Genomic DNA, 18,718 nt, shown 5'->3' with positions numbered 1-18,718 from the left:
TTGCCAGCAACCAGGATTTCACATGTAAACGACATAAATGTTTCTGTAAATGCTTAACTTTTTCCATGAAATATTGTTACTGAAGTCTAGGCCTGTTCATTTTTTTAAAAGCCTGGATGAATACCAGCAGAGTCTTGAAGATACATTATCTAACATACTCGGTAAGTCTTCTCTTTCTCCAGTTTGTGCTATGGAAATTACAGTCAGAGAAGTGATGATAATTCTTTGCATAGACATCAGGTTTGAAATAATTTTTGCGAAGAGCAAAACCTTATTCTTATCAATAACATTTCACCAATCAACTCTAAGGCGAGCTTCATTTTGCTGCAGTCAGAGCACTAACGTTTAATGCAATTTCTATTTTAGTGTTTTAAATGGTTTACATATTGTCTAATGTACAAGTGAACTTCATCTGCAGTGAAGAAAACATTTCCCAGAGGTACACCCTGAGGGTGAACTTACACATTACACTGATTTAAGTGGTGTAATGATTATTTTCCGCTGTTTGCTCCTATCCACATGTGGCAATTTGCCACCACTCAGTACAAATGACCATGGCCCTGCCAACCTGATCATGGAAATGCCTCACATTAAAAACAACTTCCCTGAAAACCCAAAAATAATTAAAGCACACCAAAAGCATGTAAAATCAGGAGAGAAAAATGCAGAAAGGTTTTGGATGCTAAGTTCTTTCACATTTTTAACAATATGCCAATATTCTCAAGAATACAAAAGTCGCTTTATTTGAAAAAACACGTCTGATTCTGCATTAATTGTTCATACCTATAGGCCAAACAATATAGCTAAAATACATTATAACCCTACAAATATTTATGTCAGAAAAAATGTAATTTAAAAAAAAAAAAAAATCAAAAGAAGAATCTTCCTAAAACGTCAACAGAGAAAAATCAAGTTGAGTTAACTCTAGCATTAGCTTATTTTCCATATTATTTTGTAATTTAACAGACACGTCATTATCACTAACACTGAGGCAGGCACTTGGTCTGAAACGTGATTTCTTAACCAAATATGCAGGATTTCCAAGGAGTTAAAATACTAAACTTTCCAATCCTCCAGCATTGCGTGTCTGCTTCCGGCTGGCAGACTGACACCACAGTACTTCAGTACTTCCACACCAACACTCAAGATCTACAGCACACCGAGACACAGGTTTCTCTCACCTCCAAAACCATCAGGCACATATGTTTTAAGCACAATGTTGCAGAAAACCGTTGGAAGAGAGAGTGGTTTGTTGCCCTCATTCCGAAGGGAAATGTGTCTGTAACCTGCTTGCAGACCATCCAGAGGCAGGATCCTCTGACCAATCAACTTATTATTGTCATCATACACTGCTATTCTCAGGACAGCAAGATCAGGGAGAATGACCTGGAAAGCCATAAAATGAAGAAATTCAATGACTCTAATACAACAGCACCCTCCCCACCTCCCATGTTTGAACGATTCACTTGGCATGCCAGAAACAGACTATCATCACTGTAAGATAATGTCATTCCCTGAAAACTCACTCTTTGAGATTAATTTTTCCTAGAAAAGCTTTTTTTCACCCCAAATAATGAGTAAATTTCAGAATATGCAAATCCTGCAGCTTACAGTCAAACTAGCTAAATATTTTGCATATTTATTCTTCATTACTGAAGACAGGTGACATCGATAAGGTGGCAGGTAAATACTACCTGGGAAATGACAGACACAGTGGCAATCAAAGAGTAGATAGTGCTGAATCAGGAGGAACTATGGCAGAAAGATGGAATTTGGGATGTATCCAAAAGCAAAGAACGGAAAGCATTCAAGCACAAGCTGATGGGGATGTATGCTGAACTACAGGTTCTGCAAAGGGGAGAAGCAGACAGAGGAGGGCAGGACAGGGTGACAGACCTGCTGAAATGGTATGCTGCCAGCAGAAGTGGGTGTGCTGTACTCGCAACATGAAGGGTATGTGGTATGCATGGTGGGCAGGGATGCTGCCAGCTATCTGCATCTGTCAGCCCCCATCTGGACCGACCAAAACAGTAACAAAAAAAATCTACTGCCTTCCCTGGAACAAAGGTGCTGCCTCTGTGCACGAAGCAGCGAGCAGAAGACAGCCTAACCACGAGGTGCAGCCTCTCTGCCAGCCTGCCTCGACTGTATGCTGGGAAAGGTCTTCCCACTCCTTCCCTACCTGGCTCTATTCATCGATGCTTATGGGACAAAAGAGAAGACCTAAGTAACCTGCATCTACTATCTCCCTTAGACTTTCCGCCTGCCACTTTCATTTTCAGTCTTAGAGGGCACACAATAAAGTCTACTTCTGGTCTCTGAACCCACCTGAGCTATTCATGGATCCACTGCTCTACTTGATTATAACGTAGCACTCCCAGTACACGTTACCACCAGCACTCACCCAGTCCTCCCCCTTACACAACAGAATGACAACACAGAACTTGGGTTAGAATGACTGAAGCTTTATTTTAATTAAAATAAAAACAAGAAAACGTGACAGAAGAACAATCAAACACATTACCTGAGGGCAACTGTGTAGGATTAAACATCAGCTTGAGGAGAACACTGTAACCCAAACAGGGCAGGTAAGATCTCTTGTCTACAGGCCACAGATCAGCACATCTTTCATTACATGATGGGCTCAGATATAGATTTGCTAGGGAGCAGGAGTGGGGACTAAGAAGTTTATCGTTCCCTCTCCATTAATTTGTTCTATGGTATCCTGGTAGGCACTTCCACCCTCATGACATTTTAGCACTGTGCACCCCACGCCTTCATTTCCTCCAACTAGAGGAATTGTTCCTGCTGTGTTTATGCCATTCATCTGCTTGGTCATCAGTGTATGTCTTGATTACAATGCTAAGCCTGATATAAGGGCCTGAGATGAAGAAAAATAATCTCTTGGCTGACTTACAGTATGAGTTGTTCAAGAGAATGTGCGACCATGCAATTGTTCATTGCAGAGTAGAGCAGAAAGTCCAAGGAATATGGGCATCAGCCACTGTACCCATGCCACGATACACAGGTACCTCCCTTTTAGACTGAAGCTGTGTGCACCCTGTAGTTTATGGGCCTTTTAATTTAAGAAACCAGAAAGCAGCAGATGCTGGCCATATGGCCAGCAAGCCATGGGCAGCATGATTGCCTGTCATTGTACCTAAGCATCTTCCCTGTGCCTCCTCATATACAGAGAAAAGCACTTGAAGTCACATTCATTCCAGAATATATTTGAGTCCTGAAAAACCTCTTGCATTAACTACATTTCTATTAAAAACTGGTTATACTGTTAAGAAGGCAGATTATGTGCATAATACACCAAAGTGTGAAGTGTTATCACCACTCGGCAAAGTCTGTCACTTTGGAATAAAAGAGCAACAATTTTGCATGACAACAAAACAGGTGTAAGCAAAACAGACATTATCAAAGATGGCACTGCTAACACATGTAGTCTGGATGAAACTCCAGCCGACAGGGAAAAAAAAAAATAAAAATATATGTGTGTATCACATATGTAAAGACTGAGAGATTAAAACTGAACACGGATGACTGATCTCTCTCTTTAAATCCCCCATACCAAGAAAAAAAGGTTTGTTTTTCTTTTGTTATTGAAAAAAAAAATAAAGAAAAAGGTACATGATGCACATGGACTACTGAAGGAGGGAGCTGGCAACACGTCTGAGGAACACAGCACCCTTCCAACCTTTCCATGTAATAACATTGACCTTAGCTTTGGATACAGCATCTCACCTGCCCTCTGGGCTGAAGGAACAGTGCAAGATAGCAGCCACTGCCAGGGCAGGGAAGAAGAAATCTCCAAGGAATGATGGTGTCCAGCAGCGGGGGCTCATTCTGAGCAGACTGCATACCTTGAACACAGGCATGGCCACGGAGGAGGTGGCTACCTCCAAGTGGGAGGAGGAAGCAAAGGGAAGGGAAAAGCCAAACAGAAACAAACAAACAAAAAAATCATGTGACAGCTACAGAGGTTATACATTAGAAAAATAAAACAAAGCAAAATTAAAAAAAAAATAAAAACCAAAAAACAACCTCTTGAAAGCTTATTTCAGCTTTAGATTGTTTGCTGTAGTAAACAGGAACCCTACAAACCCTTTTTCATGGGAGCAGTACTTATTCATGTGAGCAGTCAGACTGAAGCAGGGAGGGGTGGCTCAAGTGAGCAAAAGGGCTGGCAACCACACACTGTGCTTTCCAAATATCCTACCTTTCGAAACACAAATGATTCTTCATTGTAAACAGGGTTCAGACCATTGTTCATCACCATGCGTGTTCGAAATTCTTTACGTATCGTGTCCGTGGGTAAACCATACATATCCACTTCTACATACGTACCAATTTTTTTGTCTGATAAGAACTGACCAGATATTACCTACAACATAACAACAGAGCAGTAAGGAAAAGCAATACAAAGTACACAGCATTTTATGAATACTGGAAATATCGGTATTTTTTTATTGACAGCAGTCTGAAAAATGCTTTATAGAGAAGAGATATTTATTTCATCACATGAAAATGGTATATTTAGTGCTAAAATCGCACTTCCTTCAGAAAAGCTTTTGTGATAAGACCTTAAATATATCCTTAATTTTAAATGATTGCGCTCATTGTGCTATGGTATTAAGAGTTGTAAGTCAGTCAGCCCAATTAGCCGATGTCTCACAGATGTGTTCACTATATTACTGAAAAACACTGAATGAAACAAGCAGATTGGGCAATGCTGTTCCGCAACTTTAAACTTTCTGTTCGGACCCACTGTCATCTATTGTACGTCTTGACTACAAAGAGGTGAAAGGAAACGACTGCTCTGCTTTCACTTAGGTAAAGGTTTTAAACTAATCAGGTGTCAGTCTAACTCCATATTATGTGTTTGGGAAGTGTAGGATGCTTAAAAAGCAAGCAAACAAAAAACCCACATGACTCCTCTACATTGTTATGTATATAAAAAGATTTGTTGCAATTTTAGTCCAAGTCAAGATCAATCTAGCCACAGCAGGTGATTACTCCAGCGAAAATTTTTATTCCATGAAGATGATCTACTACTTAAAAATACAGCTAATGTTTTCATTACTATGATCAAGGAGGGAAGAAAAAAACCTGAAACACGATTTCACAGACCTAAGCTCATTTCAAGTCCTTTTGTTTTCATGATCTAACATCCTTTCAGGGAACACTTTGGATAACAAATCTGAAAAGTTATGTGGCTGAGGGGTACCATCACTGGCTTCAGTCCACTCAACTCCTTTATAACAGAATTTATACTAGTTTTAGTCACACAACAAGAGCAAGTGGCAAAATACGTGATCTAAGTACTATCTCTAGCGATACTTAGAACTTCGGTTCTTACTACCAGATCCAGCTTCCTTCTTGGAGGGATTGTACTGTCATTAACAGTAAAGAAAAACAACATTAATAAAAAGTTTTTGTTCTTCTGAAAGTGCAAAGGAAACTTAGTTAAATGTCTAGAAGGCATAATGAATCCTTGGTCGAAGAGAGTTTGAAATTTCCATGCTGCACATAGAAAGTAATAACTGAAAGCTTAAGTCTTTTGTTAAGCTGCACATAGGCTATTTGAGCAAAGAGAGTAGAGCGTCAAGTCACAAAACAGGTTTTATAACTGTCAGCTTCCTTCCAAAATGTGATACCTAACCATGCTTTAGAGCTACAACAGAAGTTTTATGGACTTTGTTACTCATAGATAACTCCAAAGTAAGCACCTCCATCACATGAACCATTTTTCTCTGCTTATTTTGAAAATATCCTGTCCATGTGTGCCCATATCCTCATTGCTCTATGGTGACAAGTGATATTTGTATAATTTCATACTGTCCACAGAAATGAACTTCACTCATTTATTCATTTGTGTGGGCTGATGTAATTCAAAAAGAGCATGAGAGGGTTTAAAATTAAGTGATAACGTGTAATAACAAACCATTTCTAATTCTATCATGTTCCACTCAGATAAGTAAACATAGATGTCTTAGCCAGCAATAAAAAAAAAACAAAACCCAACGGAAACAATTTGATGTAATCCGCACAATGCAAACACATTTTCTGTAGATATCCTATTTCTGTTGACATTTAAACATGACTTTGGATGTGATGAGAGAAGTTTGTCTGTTGCTATTTTACCTGTACAGAACACGTTGCAGCAATTACACCATCTACAGGAGTTTCAGAGAAAGGGTCAAATGTGCGATCTGGTCGTCGCATGAAATCTGGTTTAAGTAGATACCTTATTTCAAGAAAAAGAAGAAGAAAATCATTCTTGTGTGGAATTTAAAATTGTATTAAATACAAATAAAATGGATGTTCTAGCTTTAAACAATTAACTCTCCCCACAGCACTGTAAAATACAGACTATCATTCTAGCTGCAAGTGTGAGGAAGTAAAAGGAAATACTACGGTTGTCTACAATACAGATTAACATTTATCTTAATTTTGAATTACCAGCTACTGAGAGATGAAATCAACCCTGGATTTAAAGATGAAAATAAATGTAATATAATCAAGGACATCTCAAAATAATTTAATAATACATTTCAAAAATACAGTGAGTTATCATATAATAAAAAGTAGGTGCTCCATTTGTTTTAATCCTTTAACACTTTGGAAAAATACAGAGGGCTTATTCGATTTTATTTTTTTAAATGAAGCAGTTCCATAGAGTCAAGACTCATACAATAAATTTCAGCTTGAAGCTAATTTTTTCATCTCGGTTATAAAACCTTGGGGGAAACAGCTGATAATGTCAGTGCTGACAGATTGTTAATTATAGTAGCATGAAAGGTACTACCATAAGAACACTTACAATACATCCCTGAGGACTATACACTGGATCAACATATCAATGAAGCCAATACGTGCTCTGATGAATCAAAACCCAAGGATTCTGCCATCAAAATGAAATAGCAGTTGATCACAGAAATGCTGTGCTACACATGACGGGGCTCCTTTCCACTGGTGGAAGACAATGTGTAACCAGAGTCATCTTGCTAATTCTGCAGCCCTGACAGACAACAGCTGCTAGAAGATTATTTTTTACCCACCCTTAGTCCCTCTAGTGAATCACTGGTACACAATGTTACAAAGGCCTAGATAAAATTCAGAAATAATTTAAAAATGCTGCAAAAATTCCAATGGAAAGAATGTCAATGTCTTCTCCCATTTTTTTAAGGTGGCTTCTGTTTAGAAAAGTAATATCCCTCATTTTCCTTACATTATAAATGTGTGTGATTTCATAATATTTTATTAATTTAAAGTAGGTTATGGGAAGAAGGGAACTATCGGAAACACCCTTAGCCTCTGCTTCTGGCCTGCTAAAATAAAAAATGCTGAAACTAGAGTGACTTGATCTTGTTTCATCAGCATGAAAACTGTAAACCAGAGAAAAAAAGGAGTACAGACAGAAGGAAATGTCATTTTTTATTTTCATTGCCCTGTGTGTTTTCTGTGACTGAAAGAGCACCACATTTATAATGCATATCAAAATATTACCACTATGTTACTGTAATACCAGAAGACTGACATAAGAATCGAGTAATTTAGTTGATCATGATGCCTCTTGTCCTTTAGAGCATTTGGCAAGAGTGAATATGTGCTCTTTTACCAGGCTTGTGGGTCAAACAAGAAAGGAATCATACTCTGCCATAAAAAAAAGCTCTGGTTTTCTTCTATTTTTGTTATTCTGACTGAAATGACCAGAGACTGCGCCTGTGTCAAAGCCAACAGCCTCTATCTGAAGAGTTCACAACTGAAATAAAGGCACAGAGTGGCAAAGTACTATGTTGCTCATTCTGCAGATGAGGAATTTTACCAAGCTTCATCTACTCAGATTTTCTTTCTGAATAAGATCTGCATTAGTAAGAGAGTTGTTTCTTCCCAGGATGAGTTTGCAGATTTTAATGTGTTTCTGGACTGTCATTTCCTATAATTCATTAAACTTCTCCTTTCTCTTGATGTTAATGATCAGCCTATCCTATTAAGGTATAAACTCAACATTTGAGAAAAAGCTATCAACATCACTTGAGTATCCTTTTTCATGCAAAAGTCATGAGCAAGAACTTAGAGAGATGAAACACTTCAGTATTCTCTGTGAAATCTGCTCTCCAACTAAAGTACACGGATTAAAAAAAATGTTCCCTATGTATTAAGACTCAACCTGTCCAAGTAAATTTGGCAATTCTGTGAACTGTGCAATGAATCTCTATGCTGCGGCATATCTTCAAAGAAAGACTGAGAACAGAAGCTGAAGATGTATTTTAATAACTGTGTATGGTATTCATGATCTTCTTCATAATTTGCACACAAAGCCTCCTCTATCTCATCTTCAAAAACCAGGCATAATTAAAAAGCATATTCATCAGAATACCTCCTCGCAGGAGATAGTTCTACCTGAATTCTGCTAATTTCTACTCTTCACCTAGCATCCCATTTTTCTTTTGTAACACATAATCAATAGCAACAAAATTTTATTAAAACCATAGTGAAGGATTCTGATACACAGTGACAACAGTTTAAATCATATCACTCACCCGCATGATCCATTATATTCAAATTTTCCTTGATTCAACTGCATCGCTAAATCTGTCAAGAGAGAAAAAAATTACTATCTTTCCTTCTGAATAACGCAGATCATGAACAATCCTTTTTAGAAAAGAAAATAAGACTGTTTGTCCAGAAGTATCAGTTTAAATGAAAATTAAATTTAATGCATATAAAACACACATCTAAGAAATAAAAGGAAGTAATAGGAAAACTTCAGATTTCTTCACAGTAGTAACAGCTTTATCAACCAAGATGAATTCTACGCTGTGCTTAGAGAACAGTCTCTCCCTGAATTCAAACACACGTGGTAGGCAGAGGAGCATCAGACTGTGGTCACGTTAAGCGCCTGGGATGGGATTTCCACGATCTAACTTTTGGTATCTACAGTACAGATGTCTCCATTCCTGCTAGTGATCTAGAATCATTTTGAATAATGGAGGGATATGGGCACTTTTAACAGTGCAATAATCTCATTCTAAGGCAGCCATATAAAATATACTAGATGAGACATCTTAGAACTGTGTATTTCTCCACAATGACCATAGACAACTACCTCCGATGAAGCAGTCTGTATCCTAATGTCTTAAAGACGGTGAAATGAATATCGTACTGGTTTTCTATGGACTTAATGGAATAAAATACCACAAAAAGAAACTGCAGGGATCACAGCAGCATTGCTTAGTTTCAACATTTAAAGCATCTGAATTTTATTCAATGCATTATTATGGCACTTGTATATAAGGACAGATAGCAAACACATAATAACCCCCTTCCCCTCCAACCCTCTCCCAAACATTACAAAAAATATAGTGTTTTCCCGCAGGTGTCTAGTTACACTAAATACAATATCCTTGTTTAGCGATAACACAGGTATTCTCTTGCCCAAGAGACTCTGCCTTTTCAAAAGGGACAAATTCTTTTCTATATGTTCTTTGTTACACAAAATACAAGATTCTCATATGCTCACATCAGTTATTATTCGCTTTTCCGGGCAGTCTTAACTTGTGTTTCCTCAGTTATTCTTCAGCCTGTCAGCACAGCTGGATCATAGAAGGCTAATACAGGAAAGTTGCTCACTTCCAATTATACAATTAACACTTATTTTGCAATATGAAGGGGTTGAGAATGACATGCAGTGGGCAGAGGCAGTGTTGGGAGAAGAATGAAGCTTGCGTATTGGCTCCAACCTCCCAATCGTGTCCAGTAGAGTGCTTTACAAGCAATGTATCCCAGTACAGCTTTCTCTTGCCTCCACAGCTACTGAAATCAGTGCAAAGCTTTGCAGGACAGAACACAGGGTATGATCATTAGGAGTGTCTGCAGTACCAAAGACACTGTTCAGGGCAGGGAGGGGGGTGGGGGAAAAGCAGAAAAGCACTATCACAGCTAGAAAAAGAAAATGGAAAAAACCGGTCTGTTACATCTATGACTGAAGACATTCCTAGATTAATTTAGAAAAGCCCGAAACAACAGAAAACCCTACCGTGTTAGTTATACTCACACCTTCATTGAACAGGAACAATACATTCCTCTCCGTTTATGCTGTGGAGAGGCATTTATATTCCCTGGCATCAGTCTCTACACTGGGATCTCAGACCCCATTCTCTGACACAGAACATGACTCTTTTAACACTTCACAATAACTGGTCTAGAAATGCATTTGGCACATAGTCATTACTTTTTACCATCTTAATTTGTACACTCCATCTTTATTTTGGAGACATGCTCCCAACTGTGCCAAAGCTGTGTTTTGTGAAAACAGTGATCTCCCTGTAATTAATACTTTTTATTAATAAAACATTACCATTTATGTGAGAAGTTGCAGTACTCTATTATTTTTCCCTGAAAGGGGACTGAATTTTCCTTTTATGTATGGCTTTTTTATTGCTCCTTGTCTTACGCTTCCATAATTCCACCCCACCATATTATTTAGCCATATGTCTGTTTCCTCAAAAAATGCCAGAAGCAAATCCATGGCATCTGTTTGAGAGTTACTGCCTAAGCCATTCTTTAGGATTGAGGTTCACTGGTCGTTGCTGCCTACCTGGGGTCTGATAGTTCAGTGAGACCATCTGGCAGCCAGCGTTCCAGAAAATTTGAGGCATGTAATTACTGGAATCCACTCGGCCTCCCTTTGGGTATATCCGACTCATTTGTCGTTTATTATAACTGTATAATTCATCAAGGAAAAGTAAATAAAAACATCATAGAAATGTATGGTCATATCCTGGTATCGTCAATATTTCTTACATTAATCTTACTATTTCTTATCCTATGAGCTGCTTTCCTTTTTCCTTTATAGACGTGGAACACTATAAATCTAGAAAGGTACACTTGCTGTTTATTTGTAGCATTAGTAGAGAAGTGGTGTGAGGAGGTGAAAGGATACTTCACAAACTCAATAGCATGGGTCTTCAAATACCCTAGTCCCACTGATTCATTGAAAGAGGACATATTATGATGAATATTACGTTCTAGAAAGAAAAGACAAGACATTTTAAAACACTTCCGTAACGATGAATCAAAATTAAAAATCGTGCACTATATGTAATGGCAGGATATAGCAAATTCTGCTCTGTTTCCCCATTATCTGTCACTCATAGAATCAAATTATACTGAAGAGAAATTTCATAATATTTCTGACTTGCCTTTTTCTTTCACTTCCTGGGAAATCAACAAAACTTCCAATTTTTTGTTTAAGACCAAATTGTTATTCAGAGCCTGCATTGTGTGGCTAGATAAGGCAAAACAACACAATAAGTGGTCTAGTGTGCAATATGAAAGCATCAGCTAACTGCTGACCACTGTGACAATCACGCTCCCCTTACTTTACGCAAAGATGAACTGAAAAAAGCAGTTTAGTTGGAAAGGCCTGCAGAATATAATCAACCTCAACAGCTTCATATTCTCCCAGTAATTTAGTGACTCCGTGTGGATGACCAATGGAATAACATGCTGACTTCACATTCAAGGAAACAGAGATCTAATAATATACTGATGACGGTCATTAAACTATAAGAGTCTTACGCCATTTCTAAACTCAGGAAATGTAGAGATTAAAAAACTACCTAGAATAAGCAGACAAATACTTTTATTTCATTCAACCTTTTATGTTACCTTCTGCTACATCGAAACCTTGAAATTTTACAGGTTGAGCATAGTTGACCATTGTTGATAAATATGGATGTATATTGGTTGTGGCACCTACATATTTGTAAGATGCCATCCACGCTTGTTCATCTTCAACAGTTACTAAACCCTGAAAACACATTAAAAAGAATAATCACTATTTGTGTGTGCAAACACTATTGTTGGAATTTTCAAGTGTGATACAAAATTATACCCAAATCTGCAGAAAGTTAAAGAAAGTGCAAATTAATACAAGAAAAGTGGAAATTTAATGTCACAGATTAAGATTTATTTTCTTACTGTTATATGCGCCAAACACTCTCAGTGTTACAAGACGCATGCAAGAGGACTGATGATAGAAAAGCTCCTAAGCAGTGGGTAAATATTACATGATGTAATATGATGTAATGATGTAATATTACATGATGTTAACTTTGGGATAAAAGATAAATATTACAACAGACTGAACAATGGTGGGAGATAACGATCTGTCTTTGACAAATAAATTCTTAAGAATTGTGATTTAGTATACATTTTCTCATAGCAACTGTGGTGGGTAATGCATAGTAGAACTTTCTCAACATCAAAGCACAAATAGGTTCAATTGCTAATCTTTACCAACAAAAGCAGACCAAAATACAAGAATTACAACCTTCATTGGACAAACAGATGTCACAAGACCGACAAGAGACACAGTACCAGCTCATATTCCTGGCCACTTAAAATGATAAAACTCTGAATCCATCATTCACATAAAGATGCATTATATTTATAACAGAACTTCAAAAGTTTTCTACAAGTATCTCATCTGCTAGAAACCCACAATAGGAAGCGCTTCTCATGTGGATCTACCTGTCCAACATTTTCCTTTCCCTAAACCAGTTTGAAACATATTCTTTTCACTGAAAGAAAGGAAAGAAAAAGAAAGATCTCTGTCCATCTAAGCAAACTCTGCAAGGCTTGCTGTTCATGGCATTATTCCCACATTTTAGCTTGTTCTCCTACCAGTGAACCAGTTACCAAAAAAATCTAACCTACTGCAGGCTGACGGTGAACTTCTGCAAGGAATTACTAAGTGTATTCAAAAATTCTTACAGTACAGCTTTTTATTTTGAGAATGTACCCCGTGTTTGTCAAAGTTCTCCTCCATTATTGTAACGGGAAGCACGGCAAAGTCCTTTCTCAGGCAGTAAGTCTCAGCATGTCTAACAGCATTAAAGCACGTTCACAGTACCTACACTACTGCAACTTATTTACTCAGGAGATGGGAGAGGCAAGGAAATGTGAAACTACTTGCCAGTATTATGGGCATGTACCTCTACCTGACACATAGTGCGGGCACATTTCAAAAAATGAATTCCATGTGAAGTGAAACAATTTATGCCTTGATATGGTAAGACAACTACAGTCACAAGGAAGGTCATTTTCTGACTGCATAGAATAGCTGAGCTATTGGAATGAGTCCAGGTGCACGTGGGTTTACGTGCATTTTAGACTGAATTAAAATTCCAGTGGCCCATGAAATTTTAGTGCTGATCACCAGGGCTCAGCCCAACTGCTTTTCAGGAATCCACATACTGAGGGTTCACAGATCTGCTCCCTAAATATGCCAAATGGTACATCCCCTTATTAGTAGAATACATGTATTTTTCTGTTACTAGGTCAATATTTGTTAATAGAGTTTAGATCAAATCAAGGCCAAATTTCTTCAAAGGAACTAGTCCTTTTCAGTGTCTTCATTTTTGGAAGACCAGTAATTCAGGAAGAACTGACCACTCATCTCCAGGCTCCTTCAATGTGCCTCCTGCTGACTGCTCAGAATTGCTAATCATATTTTACTATCTTGATCCATAAATGTCTAAGTAATGAATCACAGTGCAAAGGAAGCCAAAGGGGATTATGCACGCCTTAGCGCCAAGGCAATAGTACCCTGCAGACTAGAGCTGTATGACTGCATTACTGATACACTAGCTCTAAGACAATGTTCTAAGACAATCTACTCATCCTTGATTTCATATTATTTACTTGCAGACCCATAATTTTAGAGTAAATGGGCTATACTCTTCGCAGTGTTCACAAATTTAAAACTATGAATTAGAAAGGGGTAAGGATGGAACGTTTCTTAAAGCCTAGGGAAACAAAGGAATGGTTACAACAGTACAGGACCCTTTTAGGGGCTAGAGGAAACAATGGGGAAAAGTTGATGTCTCTCTAGGTTATTTACATCTCCCCACCCCTCAAGAAAAGAAGCAGAACCCACCTAGAAAACAACATAGATTGAAACAAAGTGTGGTTAGGAACAGGAGCAGCTTTCATGAGAGAAGGAAGGAGAAGAGCAGAAGGAGGTGGGAAGAGTCTTACAGAAGGGATTCCCGGGAGAAGATAAATGCAGAAGTCCCAAGGGAAAGCAAAAGGAGGAAAAAGAGAGAGGAAAACAAAGTGCAGTCAGGGTAAGGGAAGAGGGGGAAAAAAAGAAGCAGGGATGAAACATCTCAACACCATTCAAAGAACTGCTGTTTCCCAGTGCATCACATTTGAGACTGAGATCAGACACTTCTAAGGAGGCAAGAGTCATGCACTCCTGTCTGTCCCCAAATTTTCTGACAGCCCTAACCCCAGTATAAAAGTACAGCAGAAGAAACCCTAGAGGAGAAAAGGAGGTAGAATCACTTTCAAAAATACTCTGTAGGTGCAGTGAAACCGTGCATAAAATTGTTAAACCACTAAGAATGCATGGTAAGTAATATGTACGTTATATATAAAGCAATAAAACAAACTACATAACATCCTATATGTCACCTTTTTACTGTTTTCTTGCTCAGAATCTTCAACAGCCTAAGGGAAAAAAATATATATACATTACCCAAAGAAAAAGCAATAGGAAACACTCACAGTAAGAAAAAAAATCCTCAAAAAGTTAATGCATTTAGCAAAAAAGTATACCCTTTTCCACCTTCCTGCATGGCTCATCTGTCCCATACATTTGCAAAAATTTGCAGTTTCTTTCAAATCTGGGTACACAAGATATGAAATCCAACAGCTGGCTAGCAATGGGAATAGGAGGGAGGATGCCAGACAGTTAAGCCCAAACCAGTGCTATCACTAGATGCTGTGGACAGGAAGTTTCAGAGAAGAATGAAAGAACGACACACCCAGACAACACAAAAGACCGTCTGATCTGGACATGCAAACTGCCCAGGCTCTGAAAACTTAAGGGTTAAGACTGCTGTAAACTGTGCTTTAAATGTCCACATTTGGAAAAGGCCTATCTCAAGATGTTATTTGCAATGGGATGCTCTGCTGCCTGTCTTCAATTACAAGCTGCCACTACTGAGAATCTTACACAGATAAATGTTGACTTGGCACTGAATGTACATTCCTAAAGAATAAGGATCGAGTCACTGATCAGCAAAGAAGCAGAGAAGCTACCCAAGGGCATATGCTGAGGATGAGTGACTGATTAAAAAAAAAAAAAAAAAACAAAAACCAAAAAAAACCCCAAAGAAAACCAAAGAAAAACCAAACCCCAAAACACTCAGGCAGTTAAGGACAGGCTGATTCAGTAAGCGAAACCAGCCCTAGAGCAAAGAAGTTAAACAATACTTCAGTGGGAGGATTCATAAAAGTCCTGAAGAAGCAAAGATGTTGATTTGAAGAAATACCAAGAAGGCAGGTCTGATGTCTCCGTGATACTGCTAGAGACATACTGCCAAGGGCAATCTGTGCTATGAAAGATTTTCCATACCTATACTTCTATCTGGAGTAAGATCCAAAGGTAGCCAGGCAGGAGAGAAGAAGTGGCCGAAATACTTGAGTGACAGAGGAGCACGATCTGATAAGGTACCTTAGCACTCACATGCGGGGGTTTTTTCTGTAGCAAGCAGCAATAACGCCTTCAGTGCCAGAGCAGGCTTAGTTTTGAATTCCAATATTCTGTACCCAATTACTGTCAAGTAATATTCAAGTTACTGAGCACAGACTGATAAGCTGTACTAAATCAACAAGGAGTGGAATAAAGGGGACTCTCACCCTGTCTGCCAGCTGGCTCTCTGGTACAGCCCCACTGCCATACCACCCCACTGGGGAATGATCATCCTATTTTGCCATCATTGCTGTAGGTGGAAGGGAGAATCTACCCTAAGAGTTAACAATAAAAATTGACCCAGGGAATCCCTGTAATGAAGATACAGGATGCAGCCTTGCAAAAACACATTGTTGAGTGAGGAAGCTGATATTCCACCTCATATTAGGCCTCTGCAACTGAGATGCAAAGGAAAATATCAGAGGCAGGAGCAGGAAACTGCTTGCTGCTTTTAATTAGTACTTTTTGATCAAATCCTCCACTTGTATGCTGTTTCCCTACATAGCGAGTCTGTTTCCTCAATGAGTATTCTACCTGAAGAAGCAGAGAGTATCCTCGGCTACAGAATTTTGTCTTCTCATGAACCGAAAGGTTAGGAATCTGGTGAAGATTTTGGGTTTGACTCTTCTGACAACATGTGCTGTGATGCTTCCACAAAACAGAGTGTCTTCTACACCCATCTCCACGGGAAGCTTCCCAAGAAATATATCTAAAGAAGCAATCCCACCTTTTTGACACTGATGGCAACAGCTTCTTTTTGACTGTAATCATCTACAGTAAGGTCACTTCCAAATTTGTACTCTGGATGAGCTTCTTCTTCCTGGTCAGCTGCACAGAAAAGAGAAAGGATCAGTACAAAACCCAGCAATTACTGGGTTTGTGTGAGACATGAAACAGATGACAGTTGAATACACAGGTTTGGGTTTGGCATTTTTTTTAAACAGAAATAAAATCCAGGGTATTAGATATCTAAGCATTAGCAGTAAATTACAGCTAAGGCCTGAGATTCTTACAGCTTTGACATGGTTAGTAAGAGAAATTTTATTTACTGTATTTTTGAAGGAATCAGTACTTTGCTTAGCAAAAGTGTTAAAAAAAACCCCAAAAAACAAAAAACGCAATAGGCTTGGGGAAATAACAAGAAATGAAGACAGAGTTCTTTAAATAAAGATGTAAAAAGTTGTTGGTGTCCAGGCTTCTCATGTGCATTGTTAGAGTCTCCTTATGTGCTCCTACTGTAGGGAATAATTTTCATTTGCTTTTAAGGTGATTTTCTGTTAGAACCTAGTGTACTCAAAGAAGCTAAAAAGGCCCCTTACAGACACAAAACCATTAATCACATTATTCATACAGATTTAAACAATAATTTTAGAAAATACTTATTTGAGCCTCTTGGTAGTCTAGCACATAATTAATAACACAGCACAATAAGAACACGATTAGAACTAAGCATTCCAATAGAAATCAGCCTGCAAAGCAACAGAATCTCCTCTGCGCTCCTTGATCACCTGAAGAAAGATACTGAGAGGCCTCTCCAAAAAAATTATTATACTTCAGTCTTTTTTAGCATTGCAAGGACAGATACCAAGATTTAGATCACAAAGAATATCTTTCATGAGGCCCTCTACTGACTGCAACAGCAGTGGCTTTGTGCTAGTTGAAAAAAAAAAAAAGCTGGGACGTACAGTGTGACATGGGCCACAGGCCAGTACTTTGGTTCAGACACTTGCAGGCAATGCATGATTTACCTCTTCTGAAGGTGGACATTTAAAACAAACAAGGCAAATCACACCCTATATGTGTCTATTTTTCTCTGTTGGCCATAAACACATTCCACATCACTGGCTCAGATCTAGATGTTTACACTGAAGATATCTGAAATTTGGCAAGAAAAATTCTATCCCTCATTTTATCCTTATAAAGCATAATGCAATAATCCAATCTGATGTTGACACAAGTATTAAAAATAGTGACAAAATATGTTTTCAAAGCAAAGATCACAGCTTCCCAGTCTGTCTGTCTCTCTCACACACACATACATATACACACAGTGAAAATCTGACTTGGTTGCTCGTCCAATATGACTTCTGAACAGTAAGTGGAAGTTAAAATTACCACTAGTACCACCAACTGAGCTCACATTCCTACCACAGCCTGCCACAGAGCCAGGAGCAGCTGTGGCATGTATCTGAGATGAGATGGTAAGGCTGGAGGTCTGTATAAATGGTCCTGCACTGAGCCCAGACTTACTGCTGCTGCCAAAGACTGTGGGCATGTGCATAACACGCATACTAGCTGCTCATGCCAGCCTACGTGGCAATGTTTGAGAGCCCTTCTCTATGAAATCCTCACCACTTTCTATTTCTTCTTCATTATCATCCTCTAGGATATTTACAGGAGCAGCAGTTTCCCCAGCCTCCATCATCTTTTTCAGAGCATCGAGCTGTTCTGTTAATAAGAAAAATAAAAATAAATTACTCGTGACATGAACAGTTTGTAGTACAAAGAAATACATGAGAACAATCATAAATGATTCTCTGATCCTGAAAGCTACTTTTATTTAAAGTAAATACTTTAAATAAAATATTTAAATACTTTAAATACTACTTTTTATTTTATTCTAAGTTTTCAGTTAGCAATAAAGTCTTACAGAGAAAGAGCATCATTGGAGATACACTGTTGTCAGATCTGGAAAGCGGTCAGTAAGGGCTGTATCCAAAGCTCACTGAAGTTAAGAAAAATATTTCCATAGACTTCAAAGGTCTTTGGAGCAAGCATATTAATTCTTCAAAGAATAAACAGACAGCTATTTCTTTGGTGCTTGACCTATGTGAGTGGAGGCAAAGTGCTTGGATTTTCAGTTGTGTTCCCATGTGCATTTCAGTCAGACAGTATGAACACAATCATGTATGACTGAAGTCAAGGGAAGGTCTGCATGCTTATCTTTGAATGGAGGAGGACCAGGGTTTATCACTACAGCCATACTGGAAACTAATATAGCGACATTATTTTTACTGAAAGAAGATAAATATCAGAACTGGCAATAATAGCAAGAAGAGCAATTTGAAATTCCATTTCATTTATGCTTATCCTGGAAAAACACAGCAATGCAAACATACCAGTGTCGACAGGATTTACAAGAGATTATATCTGCGCTATATT

The 18,718-nt window shown here is 38.3% G+C and overlaps 1 protein-coding gene across 5 annotated transcripts in view; it reads right to left on the bottom strand.

Moving 5' to 3' along the window:
- The window catches only part of PLCB4 (phospholipase C beta 4), a 208,890-nt gene that overhangs the window by 37,107 nt on the left and 153,065 nt on the right, over positions 1-18,718 (bottom strand). For 3 of the 5 annotated variants that reach the window (XM_087775126.1, XM_087775127.1, XM_087775129.1), the window contains 10 exons: positions 17,909-18,004; positions 16,284-16,384; positions 14,494-14,529; positions 11,683-11,824; positions 10,955-11,039; positions 10,610-10,734; positions 8,553-8,604; positions 6,151-6,253; positions 4,226-4,390; positions 1,182-1,386 (listed from right to left, as the gene is read on the bottom strand). In XM_087775126.1, coding sequence (XP_087631252.1) covers positions 1,182-1,386; positions 4,226-4,390; positions 6,151-6,253; positions 8,553-8,604; positions 10,610-10,734; positions 10,955-11,039; positions 11,683-11,824; positions 14,494-14,529; positions 16,284-16,384; positions 17,909-18,004 — 1,110 coding nt within the window. The remainder of the gene's footprint in view (positions 1-1,181; positions 1,387-4,225; positions 4,391-6,150; positions 6,254-8,552; positions 8,605-10,609; positions 10,735-10,954; positions 11,040-11,682; positions 11,825-14,493; positions 14,530-16,283; positions 16,385-17,908; positions 18,005-18,718) is intronic. The other 2 variants (XM_087775128.1, XM_087775130.1) reach the window with 1 other exon arrangement.

The sequence above is a fragment of the Nipponia nippon genome, unplaced genomic scaffold, assembly GCF_047370975.1.
Source record: "Nipponia nippon isolate SJK-2023a ecotype South Korea unplaced genomic scaffold, ASM4737097v1 scaffold_4, whole genome shotgun sequence".
In the NCBI taxonomy this organism is placed as follows: Eukaryota; Metazoa; Chordata; class Aves; order Pelecaniformes; family Threskiornithidae; genus Nipponia; species Nipponia nippon.
Note: the sequence above shows the minus strand (reverse complement) of the source record. Positions and strands in the feature narration are given on the sequence as shown.